Source organism: Danio rerio, chromosome 13, assembly GCF_052040795.2.
Source record: "Danio rerio strain M-AB ecotype USA chromosome 13, GRCz13ab, whole genome shotgun sequence".
NCBI classification, from domain to species: domain Eukaryota; kingdom Metazoa; phylum Chordata; class Actinopteri; order Cypriniformes; family Danionidae; genus Danio; species Danio rerio.
The window spans coordinates 11,247,008-11,271,816 of NC_141033.1; the positions used below are offsets into that span (position 1 = coordinate 11,247,008).

The 24,809-nt window shown below is 34.0% G+C and overlaps 1 protein-coding gene across 6 annotated transcripts in view; it reads left to right on the forward strand.

Moving 5' to 3' along the window:
* Positions 1 to 24,809, forward strand: part of sdccag8 (SHH signaling and ciliogenesis regulator sdccag8) — a 92,839-nt gene that overhangs the window by 56,262 nt on the left and 11,768 nt on the right. For 4 of the 6 annotated variants that reach the window (XM_087277980.1, XM_087277981.1, XM_087277982.1 and 1 more), the window contains 1 exon segment: positions 2,885 to 3,016. In XM_087277980.1, coding sequence (XP_087134106.1) covers positions 2,885 to 3,016 — 132 coding nt within the window. 6 annotated transcript variants of the gene reach the window in all.

Sequence of the window (24,809 nt, forward strand, 5' to 3'; positions counted from 1 at the left end):
CCCTGCCCTAACCTTAAACCCAACCGTCACAGTAATGTAAAAACAGTATTATAATGTAAAAGAGAGTATTATTTATGTTATTCATTAAATTACCCATTTATTGTATTTTAACATCTACCGCTACCCTAACTCTAAACCCAACCATCAGTTCTGTAAAAATAGTATTTATTGTTATATAGCTTCACAAAAATTATGCTTTATTGATGTGCGTATCTACAGCTCTATCCTATCTACTGTAGACTACTATTGCATTAATTACATTGTTGGTTTGGTTGCACACACAAATACACTACCTGACAAAAGTCTTGTCGCCTACCCAAGTTTAAGGAACAACAAATTATAACTTGACTTCTAGTTAATCATTTGGCCCCAGAAGTGGCTTATTTGAAAAGCAAAGCTTTCAAGATAAAGCTTATTTTACCAGAATAAAATATGACTTGGTCATCATGGTGCCGTGAAAAAAACAATTAATGTTGTGTATGGCTTCCATGAGCTTGGAGGACTGCATCTCTGCAATGACTCAAATAACTTATTAATAAAGTCATCGGAATGCCAAAGAAAGTGTTCTTGCAGGACTAACAGAGTTAATCAAGATTCTTTGGATTCATCTTCAATGCCTCCTCCTCCATCTTACCCCAGGTATGCTCAATGCTGTTCATGTCTGGTGAATGGACTGGCCAATTCGGGAGCACCTTGACCTTTGCTTTTAGGAACTTTGATGTTGAGGCTGAAGTATGAGAAGGAGCACTTTCCTGCTGAACAATTTGCCCTCTCCTTTGGTTTTTAATATAATGGCCAGCACAAATGTCTTGATACCTCAGGCTGTTGATGTTGCCATCCACTCTTGCAAGCCCCATACTGACTGTAACCCCAAACAATGATTTTTCTTTCACCAAACTTGACTGATTTCTGTGAGAATTTTGGGTCCATGCATGTTCCAATAGGTCTTCTGCAATATTTGTGATGATTCATAAGAAAAATCTACCTTTTGCCACTTTTTTCAAATGATCTGCTTGAAGTCAAGTTATTACCTATTGCTCTTACAACTGGGATTGACAAGACTTTTGTCAGGTAATGTATTGTGTTTTGCTACTTTATGGCAGACTCCATGAAGATCAAGTTACAACTTTTAGTAATTTCCATCATGCCCCTACACAGATTAATTGATGTTGATTGCTATACCCGAACAATATGATCTGGTACTGTTGGTGCTTGACTTGCAAGTCAGATCAGGGTTTAACGACATGAAATGTACCGTACTGCACTGGATTGTACCGACTGGGGGTAAATAGGCTTAACTGAGGATTAAAACAATCATTACTGTTCATGTTTACCAGCGCTGATGACCATTTTAGAGCTGAAGTTCTCTTATGAAAATGGTCATTTGGTTTTTGACTAAGCAGTAGACCAATCACAACAGACTGCGTCATCTGACAAATCAGAGCCGAGTAGGATTTTAGAAAGGAGTGGTATAAAGTGACCTGGTCCTTGAGTAAACCGTTTCAGATATTTCAAGAAAAGAGCTGATGATACAGTGTATATTATTGGACATATGTTTTGTTTTTTAATCTTGAATGGGTGTAAACCTATTGAGGTAGAGCAGCAAAACATAGAAACTTGAAAATATCACAATTAGTACACTTTCAATACAACTTACAACTTCATATTTTAATCTAAGAATGGAAGAGGTGGTATTGAGATTGTGATCAAATTGTTTGGTGATGTTGAGTACAAGAGGTGATATGCAAGAATAACTACTGCCAAAGAGAAATTATCAAAATATGGTGCAAAAAAAGAGAAACAAATTATTTACAGAAATACAAACTAACAAAAATAAATATCCAAGGGAAAAGGCACGATTGATGCTTAGGAAAACACTGGGTAAACACAGAGTAAGGCATAAAAAGAAAAGCACAAATGAGCAATTCCATCGTTATGGGTTTGAGATTTGCAGTAAAAACGTAAAAGATAAATTCACAGAAATAAGTATACTGTGGTTAAGTATAAAATGTATTAACATTATATTGAAACATCTATAAATATTTTCCAAAACAACTAATCACAGAGCTATAGGACCAGAAAAATATCAATCTGTAAACATTTTTATAATTTCAATTAGAGAAATAAACATGCGTTATAGATGTGACCAAAAAAAGTATGCAAGTTTACAGTATACAACATACTTGGCAGAAAATCTGTGAATTTAACTGCACAACCTAAAAGAACTATTGCTAATCAAGAAGATAAGAGTATATATTTGGTTCTCTATAGAGCACAAATGATTGATTATAATTTATTTTACGTTGTTGCATTTATGAGGGAGAATCTTGGTTTTGGATGTGACACTCCTCTCCATTATTTATGTGACAGATGTGAAATTTTCACTTATGTGACGGGTAAATCAAATACAATTCTTTGAAAACATTGACAGAGACATTTTTGAGTATTTTTACAGCTTTATAAAATACAAGCTCACACAAATTAAAGGGTTTTACTATTGATGAAAACATAATTTTTTAGGTTGACATTTGCATAGAATTACTTGTATAATTCTAGTTTTGTGTTTAAACATCAGTCTGTGTGCTGTTTTTATGTCATGTGACCCCTTACTAGTCATTAGCCATCGTTAAATAACTATAAAGCACAAAAAATAAGCTAAAAAATTACTGATTATAAATATTTATATCAGAACCAAAATACTAATATAATCTCTTTCAGAAAAAAGGTGTTGTTTTGTTTATGTTCTGTAAACCGCAGCTTTAGTATTTTGTTGGTTTGCTTGATCCAATACCAGATCATGCATTATTAGAGTTCAGCATCCTTATTTAGCACTATTGAAGAGTGGAACTGTGCAGTTTGAGCATGTGTTTGTGTGTGTGTGTAGAGCAGAGATGGAGCAGTTGTCTCTGGAGAGAGAGCACCTGCAGGAGAGCGCTGAGAAGCTGAGAGGTCGCTGTGAGGAGATGGAGGAGCAGTGTGTGCAGCATGGGAGGATGCATCAGCGCATGAAGCAGAGGTATACACACACCTGCAGCACTGACCTTCACTCCTGCATCACATACACACTCCCTGGAGGATCTGCTTTGGTGTATCACGCCATGACATTACTGCATTTGCATAATAAGGGATGCAACTATTACCAACAGCACTTAGGGGTGTGAATCTTTGGGGTGACAGTGAAATCAATTGCACACATGAGTCACTGATTTTCATTTGTGGTTACATTTTAGAACATTTACAACCTTTTAAAAGGCATTCATAGGATTTATATTCGTTGTTCGCACTGCAGTTGTCATCTGGAGATACCTGGACCATTTATTTTACTTTGCAAACTCCCAGACTACCAAATTAAATAATCAAAGCAGTTATTTTTCGGGGGGAAATTAAAATCGTGTTCTTTCTGAAGGAAATATTTTCTCTTTAATTATTTTTAGGCATGAAAAAGAGCTATTCACAAAAATAAAATGTAATAAAGTTTAAAAAGTTTAGGGTTTACAAAATGTTGGGAATGTTTTTGAAAGAAGTATGTTATGCTGCACTTATTTGATCTAAAATATTGTAAAACAGTAATAGTATAAGGCCCTGTTTACACTAATGTGTTTTAGTTTTAAAACGCATAAGTTTTGCTACAATTACGCAATCCCTCCACACTGCTCGTTTGATATGGAAAACAAATTCCCGAGGTCATGACCGGTAAATCTTCAAAGGGAACAGTGTGCTTCATAACCTCATTCACATCACCCTGGCTATGTTGTTTAACTTCATCAACAATAAAATAAAAACATGAGGAACTGCCTATTTTCATTTTGAAATGAACAACTTAACAGACAGCTGAAATGTTGAGGCGTTGTGCTGCAAATATGAGCGTCATCTTCACTGTATGGATATTTATAACAAAATGGAGCCTATAACATTACTGCCTCCTTTCATTTTCCTTGAAAATACGAAACATACCCTTTCTTTTGCTGAATATCAGTTTTAATAATCAATAATGGCCATTATAAAAGTATAAGGTGCAATAAGTTAATACATTACAGGATAAATGGCAAGCGATCAGTCAATATACAGAATGTAGTCTACGTGGTTACATTAATTATTAACTTATCTTTGCGCTCAGCCAAAACACGTTACCCGAGAACAAATAATAGATTCAAAAGACCAAAGCCGGGGAATATGTCGTTAAATAAAGACAACAAGATGAATTAAATATCACGTTTAGCAAATATAGTGAGATTAGATCCAGCGGGAGATCCTTAATGAACAGTCCGAAGAGCACAGCTCTCATCTGGGTGGATATGCTGCAGCGCATGCCAGAGTGTGTGTGTGGTCACGTGATGTCGTTTTGGTGTAGACGGAGAGCTGTTCAGAAACGCTAGTGTGGACGCGGATCGTTTTCATTCTATAACGCCGTTTTAAAACTAAAATGCACTAGTGTAAACAGGGCCTAAAACAGTTTGTACAATCAATTAATCACAATTGTTCTCTAACTCAGTGGTTTCCAAAGTGGGGGTAGGGACCCTCTGGGGGGGTTACAGGACAATGTGTGGAAGTCATTTTGTGATTTCCAAAAGTCAAATAAATGTTATTAACCAATTAGAATTATTATATTTTATTCATAACCTACAGAAGATAAACATAGTATTTAGTAGTTACTTAAAAAAACAAAACATGCAAATAAAAAGGCGTTTTATTTTTTGTTTAGATTGTGACCCCTGGGGTGTTTACGTTATATTAATGACACAGCAATGGCGTCAGTTGCAGCAGATTGATTTTACAACACCATGGTAAACTTTGACACCTTTACAGCACTCAGGTACATAAAAATTTTTTATATATTGTTTAAAGATTTTTAAAATAATACTAAACATGATTAACAAAATTAAACCAAGAATAGACAGAATTCTGATCATGAGATGAGTTTAAAATTAAAGTATAAAAAGGAAAACCTGTAAATGACAAAAAAAAAAAAAAACATTGTCAGATTGTTGCACTGTTTTGTGTTGTTAATATGCTTATTCCATAGTTCTTTAAAGAAAACTTTAAAAGAACATTTTAGAGAGTTTTTTTGTTACATTTTAAATGTTTTAATGTTACGTTCATTCATTTATTGCATCCCTGCTAGGTAAATGTATTAAGTTAAAAAAAAAATACTTTCAATAATGTACAGTATGTTGTTCATCTAGAACAGGGGTGTCCAAACTCGGTCCTGAAAGGCCGGTGTACTGCATAGTTTACTGTAGCTCCAACTTTCTTTAACATGCCTCCCTGGAGATTCTAGTATGCCTAGAAAGAGCTTGATTAGCTGGTTCAGGTGTGTTTAATTGGGGTAGGAACTAAAATATGCAGGACATCGACCCTCCAGGACCGAGTTTGGACACCCCTGATCTAGAATAATATTTTGTCAAGTTCAAATAACGCTCTTAAGTAGGCCTGTCACAATAATCAATCTATGGACTTATCGCACAACACATGGGCATGACCTCAATCATTTTTGGTGAAACAATATACAGTTGAAGTCAGAATTATTCGCCCCCTTTGAATTTTTTTTCTTTTTAAAATATTTCCCAACTGACGTTTAACAGAGCAAGGACATTTTCACAGTATGTCTGATGATATTTTTCTTCTGGAGAAAGTCTTATTTGTTTTATTTCGGCTAGAATAAAAGCAATTATTAATTTTTTAAAAAACATTTTAAGGTCAAACTTATTAGCCCCTTTAAGCTATTTTTTTTCAATTGTATACAGAACAAACCATCATTGTACAATAACTTGCCAAATTACCCTAACCTGTCTAATTAACCTAGTTAGGCCTTGAAATGTCACTTTAAGCTGTATAGAAGTGTCCTGAAAAATATCTAGTAAAATATAATTTACTGTCCTCATGACAAAGATAAAATAAACCAGTTATTAGAAATTAGTTATTAAAACTATTATATTTAGAAATGTGTTGAAATTTTTTTTGCTTTGTTAAACAGAAAATAGGGAAAAAAATAAACAGGGGGGCTAATAGTTCTGACTTCAACTGTATATATTGCCCATACATTAAAAAAAAAAAAACTATTCTAGCAACACTTCAGCTGATTGTACAACATTTTTATCTTATTTAGAGGTGTCATAATGGTTAATAAACACTGTTGTATTTTCTATAAATTACTTTAGTATATTTTTATGTAGGTGTCTGACAACTGAAAATAGATCTGGCAGCAGATATCGCAGCCTCTGTTACATTTTACCTCACACTTTTTTGTTAACATTTATTTTTATTTATTTAGAATATGCGTGTTTACATTCTGATTTCAATGCTTAATTATTCAATTGTTAAACTGATTATAATTAAATCAAATATTTGTGAGAATAAAGTATTATGTGTTCTTTGAAAGAGTGTACTTGCATTATAATGATATTATATTGTCATTATATTGTCATATTGAATAAGTGGCAAAAAACGGTCTTAACATGACAATAATATCATTTATTGCAATATATTTTGGTGCAATATGTCATACAACATAAAATAGATATGTCATGATAGGACTACTTTTAAGTTCAGTAAATGATTGATTGGAGGTTGCCAAAAGTGATGTCCGGCCATGAACAATTCATACTTTGTCCATTTTTTTTTTTATTGTCTAGGCATATATAAGCAACGTTTTGCTTAAAGAGTCCAAAACTGTGTGCTCTGCTCTGTGATTTCGTTGTTTCCTTTGTGAAAACTGGGGGAACATGCTTATTGAGAAATGTACTGTGTGGAAAAATGGCGGCTAATCGATTACAACAAAGAAACAAGGATATCTAACATCTGATTATGCTATCATCACTGTGCATACTACTTGTGAGATTTAGTTTTTCTATTTGTTGTATACACTGTAGTTTGCCTTTTTTAATCTTAGTGTTATCTTCTTGCCAGCATAACATGTTTCTCATTTATTAAGAGTGTAATTCAACCTCAGGATCATTAAAGGATCATATAAAGCACATATTGTACAAGATCCTATCCAGACATTATTTTTGGCCGCTACTCTACAAACTGCAGCATTATAACCTCCCAATATGTCTATATCAACGGAAATGATATACTGGCTTTTTATATATTTGAGAAGTGTACTCGCACCACTTCAGACTTTGCGTGAATTTCTGTGTGTGTGTGCGTTCAGGCAGGGGCACATGTGGCCACTGAGTGTAGGGTTGAGGGGCGTCTGGCACACGGCCCGAGCCAGCATGTGGGCGAGTGAGTGAGTGTGGGTGTATCCACAGTACCTCCAGCCTGAACCGAGCTTCTGCTGGGAGCAGAACATCCTTCTGTTTCCTCCACAACTTTACATATTAGCCAATATCCACCTCCTCGAACCACAGACAAAAAGATACAAAGGAAAAAAAAGTTACGTCTCCACTGCTGCCCCGCATTGAAAAGGATGTCGTTTTTAGATAGTTGTGCAGTGTGGGCATGTAAGTGAGCTTTCCTCACATAACTGGAGCTGTTAAAATGGTTCGTCACCTTTGCAATTACGCAACATTTCTCACAAGAGCTCACAGACCGAGCTCAGAGGTGAGATGGAGCGATTAGAGAAAATCTATAAGTGTGAAATATTTATAGTTACGTTTGCCATAGGAGATGTATGATTATGGGATTTTTATTTGACGTACGAACAAGCTACAGCTATATTAGCTATATTATTTAGTGGCTGTTTTATGAATGCATTTAAAGGGCAAAATTACCTCATTGTTTACTCTAAAATTATGTTTCTTTCTTCTGTTGAATATAAATTAAGATATATTAAAGGTTCAAGACACCCTGGTGTACTTTTTAAAAAAGTTTAACAGATGTGTTTGTTGAGCGTCACTTAAGTCAACGTTAGCACCTGTCAGCTTTAATTGTGGGGGATCACAGGATCATTTTAAGTTTTTGTCAGCTAATTTCATCTTCCGGGTTTAAAATAATTTTTGGGGCGGGATCAAAATCTGTGACGTAGCGCGCATCTGCTATTGAAGTGATGTCGGTTTCTCATTATTAATCATAGTAGAGATTTCTTATCCTATAAGAAGAACCTTCTCCTTAATTACTCATGACAGCACATGCTTACCAAAGGCAAGGCAGACCTGCCAAGCTGTGAGACCTAATGGCTGGTTGAGACCACGTCCAAGCATGGCACTCAGTACTTAGCCATTCATTAAGGGTTGTATGTGTTTGTTTTCATAATCCACGGGTTTGTTGCTTGTTTTTCCCCGCGATGCTGTCTGGGCCATTACAGCAAAGCTGTTGGTTTGCATAAAGGATTTTTGTTGGTAGAGCTGTACGAGAATTGGACAATGGCAGACTTTGTTTTTTATCAGTTGAGTTTGTTATCATTCAGACACATCACTCATATACGTGCTGCTGTGTTCGCATATGTTTAAAATACACTAGATTACCGGCGATGCTAATGATTGGCAAGAGAACTGCTGCACTGCAATCCACTGTGTCTGCATTACATTGCATTACTTACTGTTTATTTCTTTGCATTTTAACTTTGTAAACTTTATAATCATGGCTCTCCTCAGGTTTGTGTCTCATTTTGAAAACAGAGATTGTCATTTCTAATTTAACATACCCCTGTGTTTAATTGTTGAGCTACAAAAAAAAAATGAAATTAATTATTGTGAATTAATTAGATTTTTAAAAAAACCTAAATTCTGTTACTCGACAGATAAGCAAATTAAGTCAAAGGCAGGTGCAGCTAGACTAGAATATTCAGCATTGAACTCCAATGTGTTATAAATGGGATTGATTTTGGTTTTATTGTAAGAAGTACATTATAATTTGTAAAAAAAAATATATATATAATAATAATAAAATAAATATAAATACAGTCCCTCCCCTGCCGTCCAAAGCCACGCCTCATGAAATTGCGCATGCCCACATTAAAGATGAAAGAGTCCCACTAGATCATGTCATTTACCAGTTAGAAAACTTTGTGGTACTTTATAATACTACAATTCTGAATGAAAAAACTGTAACATATCTAGCACGTTTTCAGTTGTGTTGCAAGTAAAACTTATAATGTTAATACTTATAATATTAAAATAAATAAAAACTTATAATATTAATAATGTGTAATATTTCATGCATTCAAGGATCGCTGGTCTCTCACTCACGCGATTTGTCCTAAAACGACTACTGTATGCTTAGTGGTGGTCGGTGGCCTGCAGGAATTACACTTATTACTAAGCCACACTTGCATGCTATTTTAGACTGAATATTTAGACTAGCATGGTAAACAATATAGGGAGCGCATCACAGGTTGTCATTGTTTAAAAATGAACCATTGTGAATACTGTATATAACCTCAGTAAACTTCACCTAAGTAAAGCAGGCTAGGCAGAATAGCGCAATTTACTTCTGTTTTGTTGTTAAACTAAATCAAAATCTACATTATCAATGTTGTAAAAGGTCCCTTATGAAACTGAAAATAGTCACATCAATCTATCACTGGAAGATTTCATGGGCTGAACAACACTTCCGTTCCGTTCAACCCATTCATAAAACAAAATCTACATCAGCTTTGTGTGACTAAAATACTTTTAAAACAGAACATTACCTGTCTGAAAGAAATACTTCAACCATGGTGTCGTCCTTTCTCCAGCGTGCAAAAGTAACTAAAATATTGATTCAGGATTTAATGAAGTTTTGATTCAACATTTGTTTCCACCGCTGTCACTCATGTCCACATGATCGTGGTGCTCGTGCATGTGCATTTGCAAATCTGCGTGACCAGAGGTGTGCAGTTGTACAAATTTACATTTGCTAACAGGCAGTTTGGGCTATTTATCAGAATATTGGGAATTATTGGTCCAGCAATTTTTAATTGGATGAACATTTTTTTTCGTCTTATCCCTTTCCCTAAATTTAAAAACAGACCTTTAATGGTTTTGTTAGTAGCATGAAAGTATGACCGAAAGTCAAATGCTTTCATCATTCTTCAGAATATCTTCTTTTGTGTTCAACAGAAAAAAAAGAAACTCTAATAGGGTTTGAAGAAGTGAAGGATTTCCATTTTTGGGTGAACTAGCCCTTTTAATACATTCCATTATTCAGTTCGATTTAATTTAAATAATTGACAATCAAGAAAAAGTTTGAATGTGCAGGAGGGCGAATAAAACTATTTCACGTGCTGGCCAGAAAAATCAATTTGTGAGAGTTTACCGCATCGCACCGTTTCTCTCTCTCGCGGTCTGCATGCTTTGTTTATTGCGACGCTGACACACACATTTCTCCTGCTGTTGGTATGTAAGACAGAAGGTGCCAGTGCCAAACTTCAGCCCTCGGCTCTCAAGTAAGAGACTGAGAGGTCTGGTCCCCCCACGTCTTCATTACCTCGGGTGTCTCTGCTCTGTAGGGCACTTCACCCCGCCGCCCGTGGGTTAAGGTGTACGTGTTAATAAGTTGGTGCAAATGGCTCCGCCATACATGCAAATAGCCGGGGCCCCACCTCAGATATTCTTGATCGGGCGCGCAATCTGTGCTGCGAAGAGCTGCAACAGCGTGGCACGCATGAAACATTTGGAAAATCAGCTTGATTTATTTTTACCATTCGAGCCAACGCCAAGCAACACAGGGGTTTTCGGCACACAATGTTTCACTCCTGCAAGTTATTTATTTATTTTCCACGTGGTATTCGCATATTTTCTGCCTGGAGATTAGGGCCAGTGATATATGAAAGGCTCGAGTGTTGGCCAACGATTGTGCGTAATAGCCTGGGCTTTATTGAGAACATCAATAATACATATGCGTATCAATCCTATTTTTATTTCATAAATGCATTCTGGGCATTGCTTCATAGCTGTGTAAGATGCTTGATCTTAGTGTTCTTGAAGCCACTTTAGGATGTAGTAAGCAGATTTTTTCATTTATATAAACACCAATGTATTTTTTTTATATTGTCTGTTTTTTTTTTGTTTTGTTTTTTGCATATGTAAAAAGAGTTAACATCTCTTTTTAAGTTAAAGGAAATACTTTTATATGGTTAAACAAGGAATTTTATTGTATAATAGAGGAATGCTTATAATATACTGTAGATATTAATTACATTTAAACTGAAATAGAGGCACATTTTATACAGTATTGGCAGGAGACTTTTAAAAATGAATTTTATGTCTAACTGATTTAATTAGTGTGCTTATAAAGCTATTTGAACTAGACTCAGGTGTGTCTTTTAGTGATGATTATTGTGTTGCTCAACATGTACTGTGGATTTTATTTTCTTACCTCAATGACTGTCTTTGATTTGAATCAATTGATTTACTTAGGCAATTCGAATTACATTGCACTTAAGTATAGCATTGGCTGTACTGTATAAAGTTTTACTATCATTTTGGAGCTAAAACATAAAAATCTAATTCCTTTTAATGAATCAGTCAATGTTGTTAGTATTCTAATTCCTTAGTAGTACTGATGAACCTGTGGGTGACAGATTTTTTTAAATGAGTAGTCTAACTTTTTTATAAATTTTGTGATTTTTTTATTTTTTTTTTAGTTATTTTATGAGCATGGAAATCAGGAAGCTAGAATATGCTCTTATGTACAGGTAAAACTACCACAGTGATCACCATTTTCTACACTATTTGTTATTATTTATATCAAAATCTTATGTTATTTTATTTATTTTTGTACTTTCACAAACATTATAAATAAATTTGAAGTATAAAGTTTTAAATTAGTCTGAATCAAAATAGATTTTTTATCTTAATCCTGGAAAGGTTTTGGGAGAAGTTAGAGAAACTCTTTTGTATTAGCAAATGCAAATAGTAACGCATAACTTGTCAAAAGAAATTTATTAAAGGTATAGTTCACCGAAAAGTTCTGCTATCGTTTGCTCACCCTTTACTTATTCAAAAGCTATTTGAATTTAATCTATCTAATCTATAAGTCGATGGGTCAAATCTTCTATTGTGTGCAACAGAGAAAAGAGCTCATTAAGAGCTCACAAGAGGCTTAATAAATGATTAGATGTAGAAATTTTCATTTTTGCATGAACTATCCCTTTAATAAGTATTTAACATGAAAATTTTTTAAAGTAAACGTGGCGTTTTGCTCCATTTAAATTATTATTAACAACATTTTGCTTATTAGTTTGTAATCGCATATACTGCTTTTATGACCTTGTAGATGGCTTGAGGGACACGTAATATTTTATTTGTGAGAATTATGTCACATTACGGTATTTAAGAACTAGTGAAGGTAAAGATATCCAAAGATTTTTTTAAATGCGTAGTAAAAGCACCTAAAAAAGTTTATTTGTATAGTGCTTTGTTCACTATAATTAGCACTTCAAAACAGCTTCACAAAATGTGCTCATTCTTTCATTACAATCCAAATCAGACAGAGTTACGGTGTTGAATATACAGTGGATAGTAGGGCTGTGGCGATAAACGATATTATATTGAATCGCAATAAAATGTATGTAAATACCAATGATAAGCACTGCACTTTTTACTCTACAATGATCTAAGAGCAAATCACACAGCAGAAATGTGCAACAAAGGGAATCGAAAAGTGTGTTGATTTTAGAGATGTACCGAAATTTCCGTCAACAGAAAATTATCAGCTGAAAATATGTTGTGCCATGCAATGGATCCTCAAATTTTTGTGGCTTCGTTCATTGTTGGGGTGCTCTTTTAAATTTGGAAGCATTCACTTATGAAGAGATTGCACACTTGCCCCATCACCCAGCCCTAGTGGACAGTATACACAGTTTACCTGTAGTTGTACAGAATATAGTGTACTTAAAAAAAAAAGTGACATCAATGTATATAATAGATTTTAAACAAGGGATCTGATCAACAAATTAATTAAGACTAGCTTGTGTATTGCTTTAGGCTTTGTGCTGTCTTCTAAGTCTTCGTAGGGTTGGCAACATCTCTCCAAATCCTTGTATTCTTGTTGGCATGGTAAAGTTGTCATCATCTCTTCAAGTACAAAACATATACTTGGTCTATCCCTGGTTATCTACTCCAATAGAGAATAGTTTTGGACCATCAATAAGCAAAACCCCGGCTCCATATCTGATAATTTGTCCAGAATTTCACCTGCTCCAAGTCCCCGCTCGCATGAGCTCCTCGAACATTCACTCGTTTGCTCAGCTCAAACACACACACACACACACACACACACACACACACACACATCTGCCAGCGAGTGTCTTTACTAATTATCACTAGCTCTCACCAACACGCACAGAAGCAAACGCGCTCCTGTTCCTTCAAGGAGTGTTGTAGCGTATACGCAGATGTGTGCCTAAATCTACAGGCTTCTGTCAGCCATATGGCGGCATAAAGAAAGATGGTAGCGGCGTGTGGATGTGCGCGGAGGGGAGCGTGGATGGAGAGCCATGTGTAGCGGTGGCTGGAGCGCTGCTGAAAAGGCTGGAGGAGATGGTGCAATGGAACAAATGTCCGCCTGCGCCGGGGCCGAGAACAGCCGCGCTGCTGCCGGGAAGATGGCTGGGCCTCGGGCGAGGGCTGCTTCATCTGGTTCCCTGCCACCCACCCCCGCTACACACCCCATCATTCTCTTACACACACACCAACGCGCTTTTAAGACTGTGTGTGTCTGTTTGTGAGGGGGAAAAAAGGCATGCCACTTCTCCCAAAGCAAGAAAGCTTAGTAAACTTTTCACTTGCAAATGAAGCTGGCACAGAGTAAAGGAGATGGCATGGGTGATCTGCATGATACCAGACATTGTTTCTTTAGCATCCGCGTGCTGATCATTGTCTTTTTTTTTGGTGGGGAGTCAGATGTACCTTTAGCAGTTTTGAAGCAAATGATTTTTTGGACCGAAAGGTAATTTAGATTTTTGTTCAAATCAAATAAAATCAAGCCTATAATAGTATAACACTGCTGTGCTGTGAATCATTTTTTAGGTTTTTTTAAACAAGTTATTGGTATTTGGGGGATATTTTGGGCCTCACTATCAGGTGGAACAGTACCATAAGTAAGAAATGTTAACGCTCTTTTCTCATTTCAACGCTGGAGTTTTTGCAGACAGTCTAGTTTATTATTATTGCGTTTCTTGTGGCATTATTTAATATAAGTAATCACAACATATTACAGGGTTAAATATGGATTTCACCTCCTGACTCAATAGACCAAAGACTGTAATATTGAGGTTTTAAATGCCACAGTGCTGGTCACAAGATGTTTTGTCAACTTTTTTTCTGTTCTGAAGTCTGTTCTGTTCAATTTGCTTCATTTATTTGACCAAAGATACAGTGAAAACAGTGATGTCATGAAAAAATATTTCAGAAAAAAATACAATGTGGGACAAAGTTAATGTACAGTGTATTAACAGATCAAACTCTAACAAACCACAAACAACACGTTTATTTTAAATTGTAAATGTTAATACTACATTTTATCAGCTTTATTCTAGTCTCCAGTGTCATATGAACTTTCAAAAAGCATTCTAATATGCTGATTTGATCCTCTATTATGATCAGTTGTATTGGGATAATAATATGTAAATGTATAACAATCACTCTTTAAATTAAAAAAATCTATTAAATAATAACAATTGTTCTTACCATCATATTTAAGCAGCATGCCACTTTTCTTTTTTTTCTAAGAAAAAAAGCTTAGTAAAAATTTCACTTGCAAATTAAGTTGGCAAGGAGTGAAGGAGATGGCATGGGTGATGTGCATGATGCCATCACTGTTTCTGACCATTGTCTTCTCTGTACTTTCATTACTTTTTAATCCTTTTAAACACTTTTTTTTAATCATTTATTATTATTATTATTATTATTGTTATTATTATTTATTTATGTTTTAATTTTAAATGTAGGTAACTTCAGTTCATCAGATCAAGCTAGTTTGTTATGGTCTTATCTATAGTAAAAGTGGTTCAAGTTGCATTGGTTTTTAATGGCCAAAAGGTTAAATGTAAACTTGGCTTCCTGACTCAATAGATCAAAGACTGTAATATTGCATTTGAAGCATATTTTAAAATACCTGATAAAATGTTTGGAAACCCTAAGATTTGTTTATGTTTTTAAAAGTAGTTTGTTTTCTTCATGTTTCAAACTAGTCTGTAAGTTTGTAAGTTGATCAATACAATGTCTTCTTCATGAATAGAAGTATTTTGATTCATCAAGGAATTATTTAAACTAAATTACTTTATAGACAAAACAAAGTAATATGGTAATATGTCATTCCATTAAATAAAGTTGTTTTCAACATTTGGATTTCTGGTAGATCATGTGACCCTGAAGATGTAATCATTTAATTTAATTTAATTTTTTTAACTTTATCACGGTAATAAGTTATATTTTAAAATAAGTTCACTTAGATGACAAGTATTTAAACTCAAATGATCTTAATCTTTCCAAACATTTATTAATTTAGCTGGCACTTTTATTTGAAGCAACGTTCAAAGTGGAAAACAACAAGCAATTGATTATAAAGAGGCACATAAACACAAAAATTAAAATAAAAAAGTAAATAAAAAGATTAGTTCTTACCATCATATTAACGCAGCAGGCCACTTTCTCCCAAAAGAAGCAAGCTTAGTAAACATTTTACTTGCAAATTAAGTTGATAATGAGAAAAGGAGATGGCATGGGTGATGTGCATGATGCCGTCACTCTGATCATTTCTGATCATTGTCTTCTCTGTACTTTGAGTACTTTTTAATCTTTTTAAACATTTTTTTAAATTTAGTCTTCTGTTCATCAGATCAAGCTAGTCTGTTATGGTTTTATCTATAGTAATAGTGCTTCAAGTTGCATTGATTAATAATGGCCAAGTAATTACAACAGATCAGAAGGTTAAATGTGAACTTTGCTTCCCGACTCAATAGATCAAAGACTGTAATATTGCATTTGGAGCATATTTTAAAATACCTGATGAAGTGGAAACCCTGAGATTTGTTAATGTTTTAAATTACGTTTTCTTAACCAAAACTACCTTTATTTGATCAAAAAAACAATAAAACTATTAATGCTTTGAAATGTGATTTAAAATGTAAAGTATACCAGGTAAAGATATTTAATCATGCTGATCTTATCACAATTCTGAAAAAAATTGAAGTCCTTTGGATTTTGTAAAAATAATTTATTTTTGTTAATTAAATATATTTTTATTTAGTGATTTTTAATCTTCTGTTTAGTTTTATCAAATGATTCTCTATGTCTAAAAGTAGCCTAAATAAATCACACTTAATCCAGCTTTATAAGTTTTAGCAGCTAGGGGGCAGCAGGGAGCCTCTCCACCCTAATTTTGCTCTTTCCCGTCCCCGTCCTGAGCCAGCTGGCCCACACTGCCAGGGGCGAGAGCTCCATGGCCTGCTGACAGAGCCTTGTGGAGCAGTGCTCTGCTGCTCCTGCTCGCCGGTGCTGGGCACATCCCAAGGCATGCAAACTGTAAAACACTGCGCGGTGCATCCAAGCGATCCCTATCCAGCGCTGAGACCTCATTTATAACATCAGAAAGTGCTCACTTAGCTCCTTTCACAGCCTCTCTGTGTCACTTTTGATGGCGATATACAAGCTTTATGGCGTTTATAGCGAATATACATCACATATGTTGTGTAGCTGAGTCTAAATATTTGCAGATTCTTGACCGTTGGGTGTAGTCTAGATTTGTAACTTTTTTGCTGTTAAAGGGGTCATTAATTTAAAAATGTTAATTGTTATTTTGTTCACACTTTTTTCTATAGAACATTAAATAATGTTATCACACTTTACAATAATTGTTAATGTTAGTTATTTTATTTTCAAACTTGAACTAATAAACATTACTTGTACAGCATTTAATAATAATTTAACATTTACTAAAGCTTTGTTAAAATCCAAATTCATGCTTGTTAACATTAGTTAATGCACTAATGATCTTAATTAACATGAGCTAAAAATTAACAATTTTATTTCATTAACTAACATTTATGATTTGATAAAAGTATTTTTAATTGTTTGTTCATGTTAGTAAATACATGAACTAATATTAACTAATGTAACCTTCTTTGTAAAATGTGACCAAAAATGTTTAGCTCAAACTGTGGACCTTGTGGTTGATAAATGCAAGTATGGCGTTATTTTATGAGTAATAAAACAAAAACAAAGGAAAAACAAAACAAAAAACAGGCCAAACAGAATCAATACCAAGACTCCTGATGATACATTGAGGTTTTATTGCGTGAAACTAACAGTTTGTGCAGAGAATCGAATTTTATTTACAACATTGTTATCATTAATCCACAGCCTTTACAAATAATGTGCATAATTCATCCATTCATTAATTTTCCTTCTGCTTAGTCTCTATTTCAGAGGTTGCCACAGCACAATGAACTGCCAGCATAAATAATTATCAATTATTTCTAATTAATATCATTCAGTGTCACGCTAAAGGTGATCCTTTACTTTTTTTGCTTCCAAACCCTATTTATTTATAATAAGCGAACCTTTAAATACCAAGGACATAATTTAGATTAAAGTATGGAGCTAAAATTTAAGAAAACACGTGGAATTACAGAAAACGTCAGCAAATTGAAAAAAGATCTTCATTCGTTTGACAGCACACATGCTGCAAATCCTCACAACACAAACACATTTTTAAAAATCATGCTGCATTTTCTCACAATGCAGACAATTTACGAAAGTGCTTTCGAAAACACTTTTAAATAACTTGGAATAGAAGAGAAATGTTTTAAAGGGACCCTAAAACATGACTGACCCAGCTATTTACGTAATGTTTATATAGACTAATAAAATGCAAAAGACAAGGGAATCAGGATGTTAAAATAAACAAATAAAAAACTCACCTTTCAAAGGCTTACCCAGTTCAGTTGATGTCAGCTCTAATACACTGTAAAAAAATTGGAAAGTAAAAATATTGACTCTTTTTTTTCTTTTGCAATCTTTCCTTGTTTGCTTTCTTATTGTAAACTTGCTTTATTATTATTTAAAAATATATTTTTTTATTTGTTTATTCATGAATTTTATTTATTTTATTTTGAGGGAATATAAGAAAACTAAAACAGTCTGTAATTTTTCCTGTTACTACTATGTATGGTCTTGTTAAACGTCAATAAAAAAAAGAAAATACAAAGATCACCTACAATTTCACTATGTAATAGTCACGGCACAGTGGTATCCATCACAATTTTGGGTCCACTTGAAACATTTCCATTGTGTTCTGTTCTTTTTGCAATTGTTGTGAGAAAATTCTGCACTTTTTCGTAAATTGTTTGTGTTGCTAGAAAATGTAGCGTGTTTTATTAATGTGTTTGCATTGTGGGAAAACATAGGGTGTTTTATGTTATGTCTATGCATTGTGAGTATTTGCAGCATGTGTAATCTTTTCATAAGATCTTTAATAATTTGCTGGTGTTTTTTTTTTTGTAATTGCATGTTTTTATTAAACTGCAGCAGGTTAAGCTCTCTCGTCCACCATGTTAAAGTGTCAAAATAAAAATCTGAACTGCAATCCTTAAAAATACTGGAAATAAAGTAGTCATGCATGCTATTCCTGAGAGATAGATTTACTGCATACAGATTTAATTAAGTTACTTTAATTTAAATTATAATTATTTAAAATGCATACTATGCAAAAAATAGTTTAATTTTCTAAAGAAATGTATTGAAATAATAATAAAATAGTTAAGTTAAAAAATGTTATTATTAATTGACAATGTCAGTGTTTTACTATATATAATTACATGAATATTAATTAGATATTTTATTCTTTTGCTCATTTAGATGAAAAAAAAAGCTTAAAATGAGCACATAATTCAAACTCTTAAACAGATGAATGAGAGATCATGATAGTCACTGGTTAGTTTGACAGGTTAGTTGTGTGATTTGCAAGGCCTGCGGTCAGTGTAGTGTTTGTGTCTGTGTGTTTTTGGCAGAACAGGAGGGTTTAGGGAAGAGTGAGTGAGGGACTGAACTGACTGCGTCTTCAATGACAGGCAAGCCAAGACAGATTGCATATATTCTATACTGCTTATCCTTCCTCCAAGCCCCGCACACCCCTTCTAGCCACTATCCCCAGCATGCTGCTGATGGGAGCTTGGTAAATTCACTGGATTTAGTGATTTGTCGTTCCATTTGTTGAGATCTTTCTCCTATTGGTTTGTTTGTGCATTGAAGGAACTAAACCTGCCTCATTTGTTCTGATATGCTGGACTAAGTAAGCGTTATTGTTGCTGTTTTTTAGAAGCTCTCTTCTAATTAGAATATCCTAAAAGAGATAAATGGTTTTATTTGTGTAGCTGCACAGTTTGGAAACCAATTTCACACATAGACTTAGCAAAAGAAATGGCTGCCAGGGATTTTTTTCCTGGAATTTAAATGGTGTTAATTCACATTTATGTTATTTATTTGTTTGTTTGTCGTCCAATGTTCGTATTTGTGTCTCCATTTAAACTTTAAATTAAATAGGCAAACGTGGTTTTATGCATGCAAAGCAAATTAAATACATGTGTATAATTTAATGTTTCAAATAACTTTTGAGAAAATTAATAAATATGTCTTTAAAATATGCAGATGTGGCTACTGAGAATGCATGAGAGAATGAACGGGACCACACGCAGTGCTGCAGTACTGCGTGGCACAGCACAAAATGGTCTATCACAAGAAAGACCTTACCAGCAGGGGGCAGTTATTTAACAGTGATCATACTAAACTGATATACTGTAGCAGTCGTGCGCTCCACTCAGTCGCTAACCGATCAAAGCAAGCGCTCCGTTAACATTGCACTTACGCTCACCGGTAAACCAATACCACTCAGATCCCTCCCCAACATAAAATGTCTCTAGTAGGCTTACTCTAATTTTCTTTCTAGATAAAAAATTATAACTAACTGTCTAAAATTAAAGCACGTCAATAAAATTTTGTTTCAAAGCGGCATTCTTTCTTGTGCTTAAGTTTCTCGTGCAAAGATATTTTATACTATAAAAGCCTATGAATGGATGAAATAATGTTCCACTGTCATTAAGTTTAACATTTATACAATTGAAGACAAACTTATAAGCCTTTGAAATATGTATTTATTTTTAAATGGTTGCCAAGTGCTGTTTTCAACACATTTTTAAACCTAATAGTTTTAATAACTATTTTCTAATGACTTTTTTTAGTATTTGCCGTGATGACGGTACATTATATTTTATTAGTAATTTTGCAAGATACTAGTATTTAGATTAAAGTGCAACAGAATGATGGCCAATTGAACAAACAAAAAATCTTAGGGGGCTAATAATATTGATCTTATTGTAAAAATATATATTTTTAGTTACTTTCTTTATAAGATAAATATAATAGGACAAAACCATGAAAAAATGTCCTTGCTCTGTTAAACATCACTAACATCAACTGTGTTTATGCAAAGATACAACATACTTATTCTGGTTTATTCTTTACGGTTTAAAATAAAAGAATAAGTGATCCAGCTACCTATAGGATTTTAAATGTTTACAAACTTCTTTGCTGACTAATGGGGAAACTAGTCATATCAAAATCAAAGTCAGCTTTATTGTCAATTCAACCACATCGAAATTGAGTTACTTTTAGACCCTAGGTGCCTAACATATGATATTAGTACAAAAAGTAGAATTTTAAAAAGAAATGACAATAAATGCAATTACACATATAATGTAATTTAAAAATATAAGCAAAAATAAACATTTGCTAACAATATAATTACACTTAAGGGCACATGGCAAGGAGTGCAAACCAGAGTTAGTATACTGCAAAAAGTACTATATAATGCAAAACAGTTTATAGTGCAAAATGCTTGTAAATATGGAATAGTGACAGTGTCTTCATAATATACAGGGAGGTAGTATGAGGTAGCAGTCCAATGTTACACAGTGACCAATGCATGTACAGTTGAAGTCAGAATTATTAGCCCCTCTGTTTATTTTTCCCCCAATTTCTGTTTAACGAAGAGAATATTGTTTCAACACATTTCTTAACACAATCATTTTAATAACTAATTTCTAATAGCTTTTTTTTAAATTTGTCATGATGAAAGTAAATATTTTACTAGATATTATTGAAGACACTTCTATGCTCCTTAAAGTGACATTTAAAGGCTTAACTAGGTTAATTAGCTTAACCAAGCAAGTTAGGGTAACTAGGCAAGTTATTGTATTATGATGGTTTGTTCTGTAGACTATCGAAAAAAATATAGCTTAAAGGGACTAATAATTTCGACCCTAAAATTGTTTTAGACAATTTAAAAATGCTTTTATTCTAGCCGAAATAATTACAAATCAGACTTTCTCCAGAAAAAAAATTATTTTCAGACACACTGTAAAAATGTCCTTGCTCTGTTAAACATCATTTGAGAAATATAAAAAAATTAAAAAAAATAATTTAAAGGGGCCTAATAATTCTGACTTCAACTGTATATAAAGTTAGTGGCAAAGTATAGTGGCAAAGTCTTTTCATGTGTCATCTAAGGATTCTTCTTCTGAAAATGACTGATTTATTATTATTATTATTATTATTATTGGCATATTATTACACTAAATGACACGTTAGTGATTGTCTTCTGTAGATTTACATGATACATGTAAAGCAAGCAGTTTTGTCCTTAAAACCCCGTTTTTGTTTGTGGTATAGATTAAGATAGTTTAAATTTTTTAGGTTTTAGGTTTAATTGTTTGCAAGAGCTACGATTGTATTATACTCTATACTCATATACTCTGTGAACCTTGCCAATTTATTTTGCCAATGCTAAACAGATGCTAAGCACTGAACATCGCTCAGAAAAATCACACACCCTGAGGCCACAGCAGGCCAGACTAGCAGAGGAACTTCAGTCCAGTCCATCAGCATTGAGACTCGCTGTACAGGTGGCAGCACTGCAGGCCACTCACACTGTTTATTATACTAACACACAGAGCGCATCGTCACCCGCAGACCATTCCAGAACAGCTACTATATTTATAATCATTCATACTCGCGTTTTAAATAATGCCTGACAGGATTTTTGGATGACAAGAAAAAGTGTGTGTGCGTGTGTGCGTGTGTACGTGCGTGCGTGCGTGTGTGCGTGCGTGCGTGCGTGCGTGTCTTTTGGAGAAATTAAGAGACTTGAAAGTTCTCGGTTTCTGTGGATTTAAAAGTTATGGGTTTGAGTAAAATGTTAATATTTGATTCATTCGATAACTCTGATAACCTTTCTTACAAATTTTAAATAAAATTGCATCTATTATTTATTTTCAAATAAGTTATTACTGTATATATAAACATACACTGTAAAACCCAACAGTCAAATTTTTTAAATGAAATGAGTGTAGTTAACTCAAAATTGACAAAGTTAGTTCTACTCGTTTGAAAACAGTTTTGAACTCAGTATTAAAGCTAATGCCTCATTGCTTCAACTTAAATTAATTAAGTTCACAATACACATAGATTAGTTTTTTTTTTTTTTTTTTTTACAATCGGTTTCCTCAAACGGTTTGAGCTGTCTTAACTTATTGAGTTTTACAGTACTTGTTGGTTTGAGTTCTCTTCATTTATTGGGTTTAACTGTGCTCAAATTGCTTCATTTACTCAAATAGATTAAGTTCACAGTACTTATAAGGATTCGTTTTTGAACTCAAATGGTTTGTTTTAATCGGTTTCCTCAAATGGTTCGAGTTACCATAACTTATTGGATTTTACAGTGTTGTTAACCTGCAGTTATATATTGTAATATATAGAGGATGTCTATGTTTAGACGGTCAATAAAGAGCATTGTAAAACATTGGTATTTTGTTGTCTAAAATTAATAATGAAGCATGTCTGAAAACACATTCTTTTCGTTCTTTTATGCAAAAAATTGTTTACAGAATAAAACATACTACATTTTACTCAACTATAAATCATAAATTTAGAGACATTGAGAATTATAAAGTGTTTGTTTCTTTTTATAACAGACATTTTGTTTGCTCTGAGTGAAAGGTAGTTGTTCAGGAGAGGATTAAAGAAGAATTAACCACATTTTATATCACTGCAATGATCTACACTCCTTCTTTTAGCTAGCAACACACATTTTTTTTGTAAAAAAAACAAACAACATTAATAAATAATTAATGTGTTTACGCAACAAGGATGCATTGCATATTAGTGACAGTAAATAAATTTTATGCAAAAGAAAAAGCATCTAAACTTTAAAATGATCAAATATTTGTGGAAAAAAAAAATTAGTTTTAATATGGAATGCAACTGTTTTAACCATTGATAATTATGTGTGTATATATAGTCATACATAAGTCATCCATGCTTATATTTCAAATAAAAAAAAAAACAGTTACAATTTGTATGCTTTATATAATATCAATTTTAGGGATGTGCGATATCACTGGTTTCCAATCCGATACCAAATAAAATGAAGGTGAGTATCGGCGATACCGATCCAATGCTGATGCTGCCCAAAAAAGACTGTTTGGAAAATTAAAGTAACAAGTACTTAGCTTTCACTTCATACTGAATACGAGACATATTACAGGTTATTCTTGTTTATTGATGAAGAATTATACAAAAAAGAGCCAACTTACATATTTGTTGAAAGCATCTGAGCATGTATATCTTAAAACGCCTGCCTGAACATCTTAACAAACATTTATACTTTTTGTTTTAGTGACATGTTAATATAGTCCCATTGAAGATATTGAACTTTTTTGTTTTATCATTGTCACAAAAAACCCAAGCCCCCAAAATATAGCCACATCTGTCATTTTCTCCCTCTGTACCTGGATAGTGCCTACCTGCTGCACCTAAGGACTCTGAAAGCGATGTCTGTCTCACCCTAGCAGCACCTGTGCCTCTCCTTTCCTCCTCTTCTGACTGCCTAGTCATGGCATAGTCATATTCTGTCTATATGTAGGTGTTTGATTAGGTTTGTGGTATTACCACAGTACCTCACTGTTTTGTTACACACGTCACAAACTGCATCATTTGAGTTTATGGAGCTAAAGTAGCTCCACACATAACTTCGCTTGCGGTCACCCATATCTAGTGACAGCGTGACTGAACAACATGTGCCAGACCAGTAGACTAGCTAGCGTGATCTGCAGTTGTACAGTGCCATTTTACGCACATGACTTGGCAGGTGGAAGAACAAGTAGTTCCGACTAAGTTGGCATCATTCAGAGAAACTAGGGTAATTGTGATTACTTTCCACTGTATTTCTATTTCCAATAAACAACATATTTGCTCCAAATTACTGACATATTGATGTTTTGATAAGATAATCGATTCTAGAACATACATACAACGCTGGCATCGGAGATATCAATATTTTAGTATCGATTCACACTTCACTAATCAATATTAGATGAATGCAGACTTAAGTTAAGAGAAACTTGTAATGTGGGGTGGGCGGGGAGGGTTTAATCAATTTTGTTTAATCAATCAGCTTACTGACAAGTTTTTCTAAATAGTATGTAATGCATTTTTAGAAAAAAATAAATAGTTCGCATCACCTTCTTATTGTACACCTGGAAGTTGTAATACAGTGTGGTGTTATTGTTATATATTTTTTAATATTTGCATTAAATGTATTCTCATGATTAGCATGCAAACATTTCCTTAAAAACAATATATCCAAAAATCTCTAACTGACCTCCATCTTACTTCGCTTTTGAGATGTGTAAAGTGTGTGAAAGTGTCATCAGCGGTGGGGTTATGGGTGTCTGTGCGGCTCTGGCTTCAGTTAGCCTGAGAGCCAGCAGATGGTGTTCTTTCTCCAGGGTCAGCGGGGAAGCTCTTCTCCAGCTCTCGGTCGCGGGCAGAGGCAGCAGTGTCCAGGCCGGGCCAGCTCAGCCCAGCTCCATGCACTAAGCTGTATTA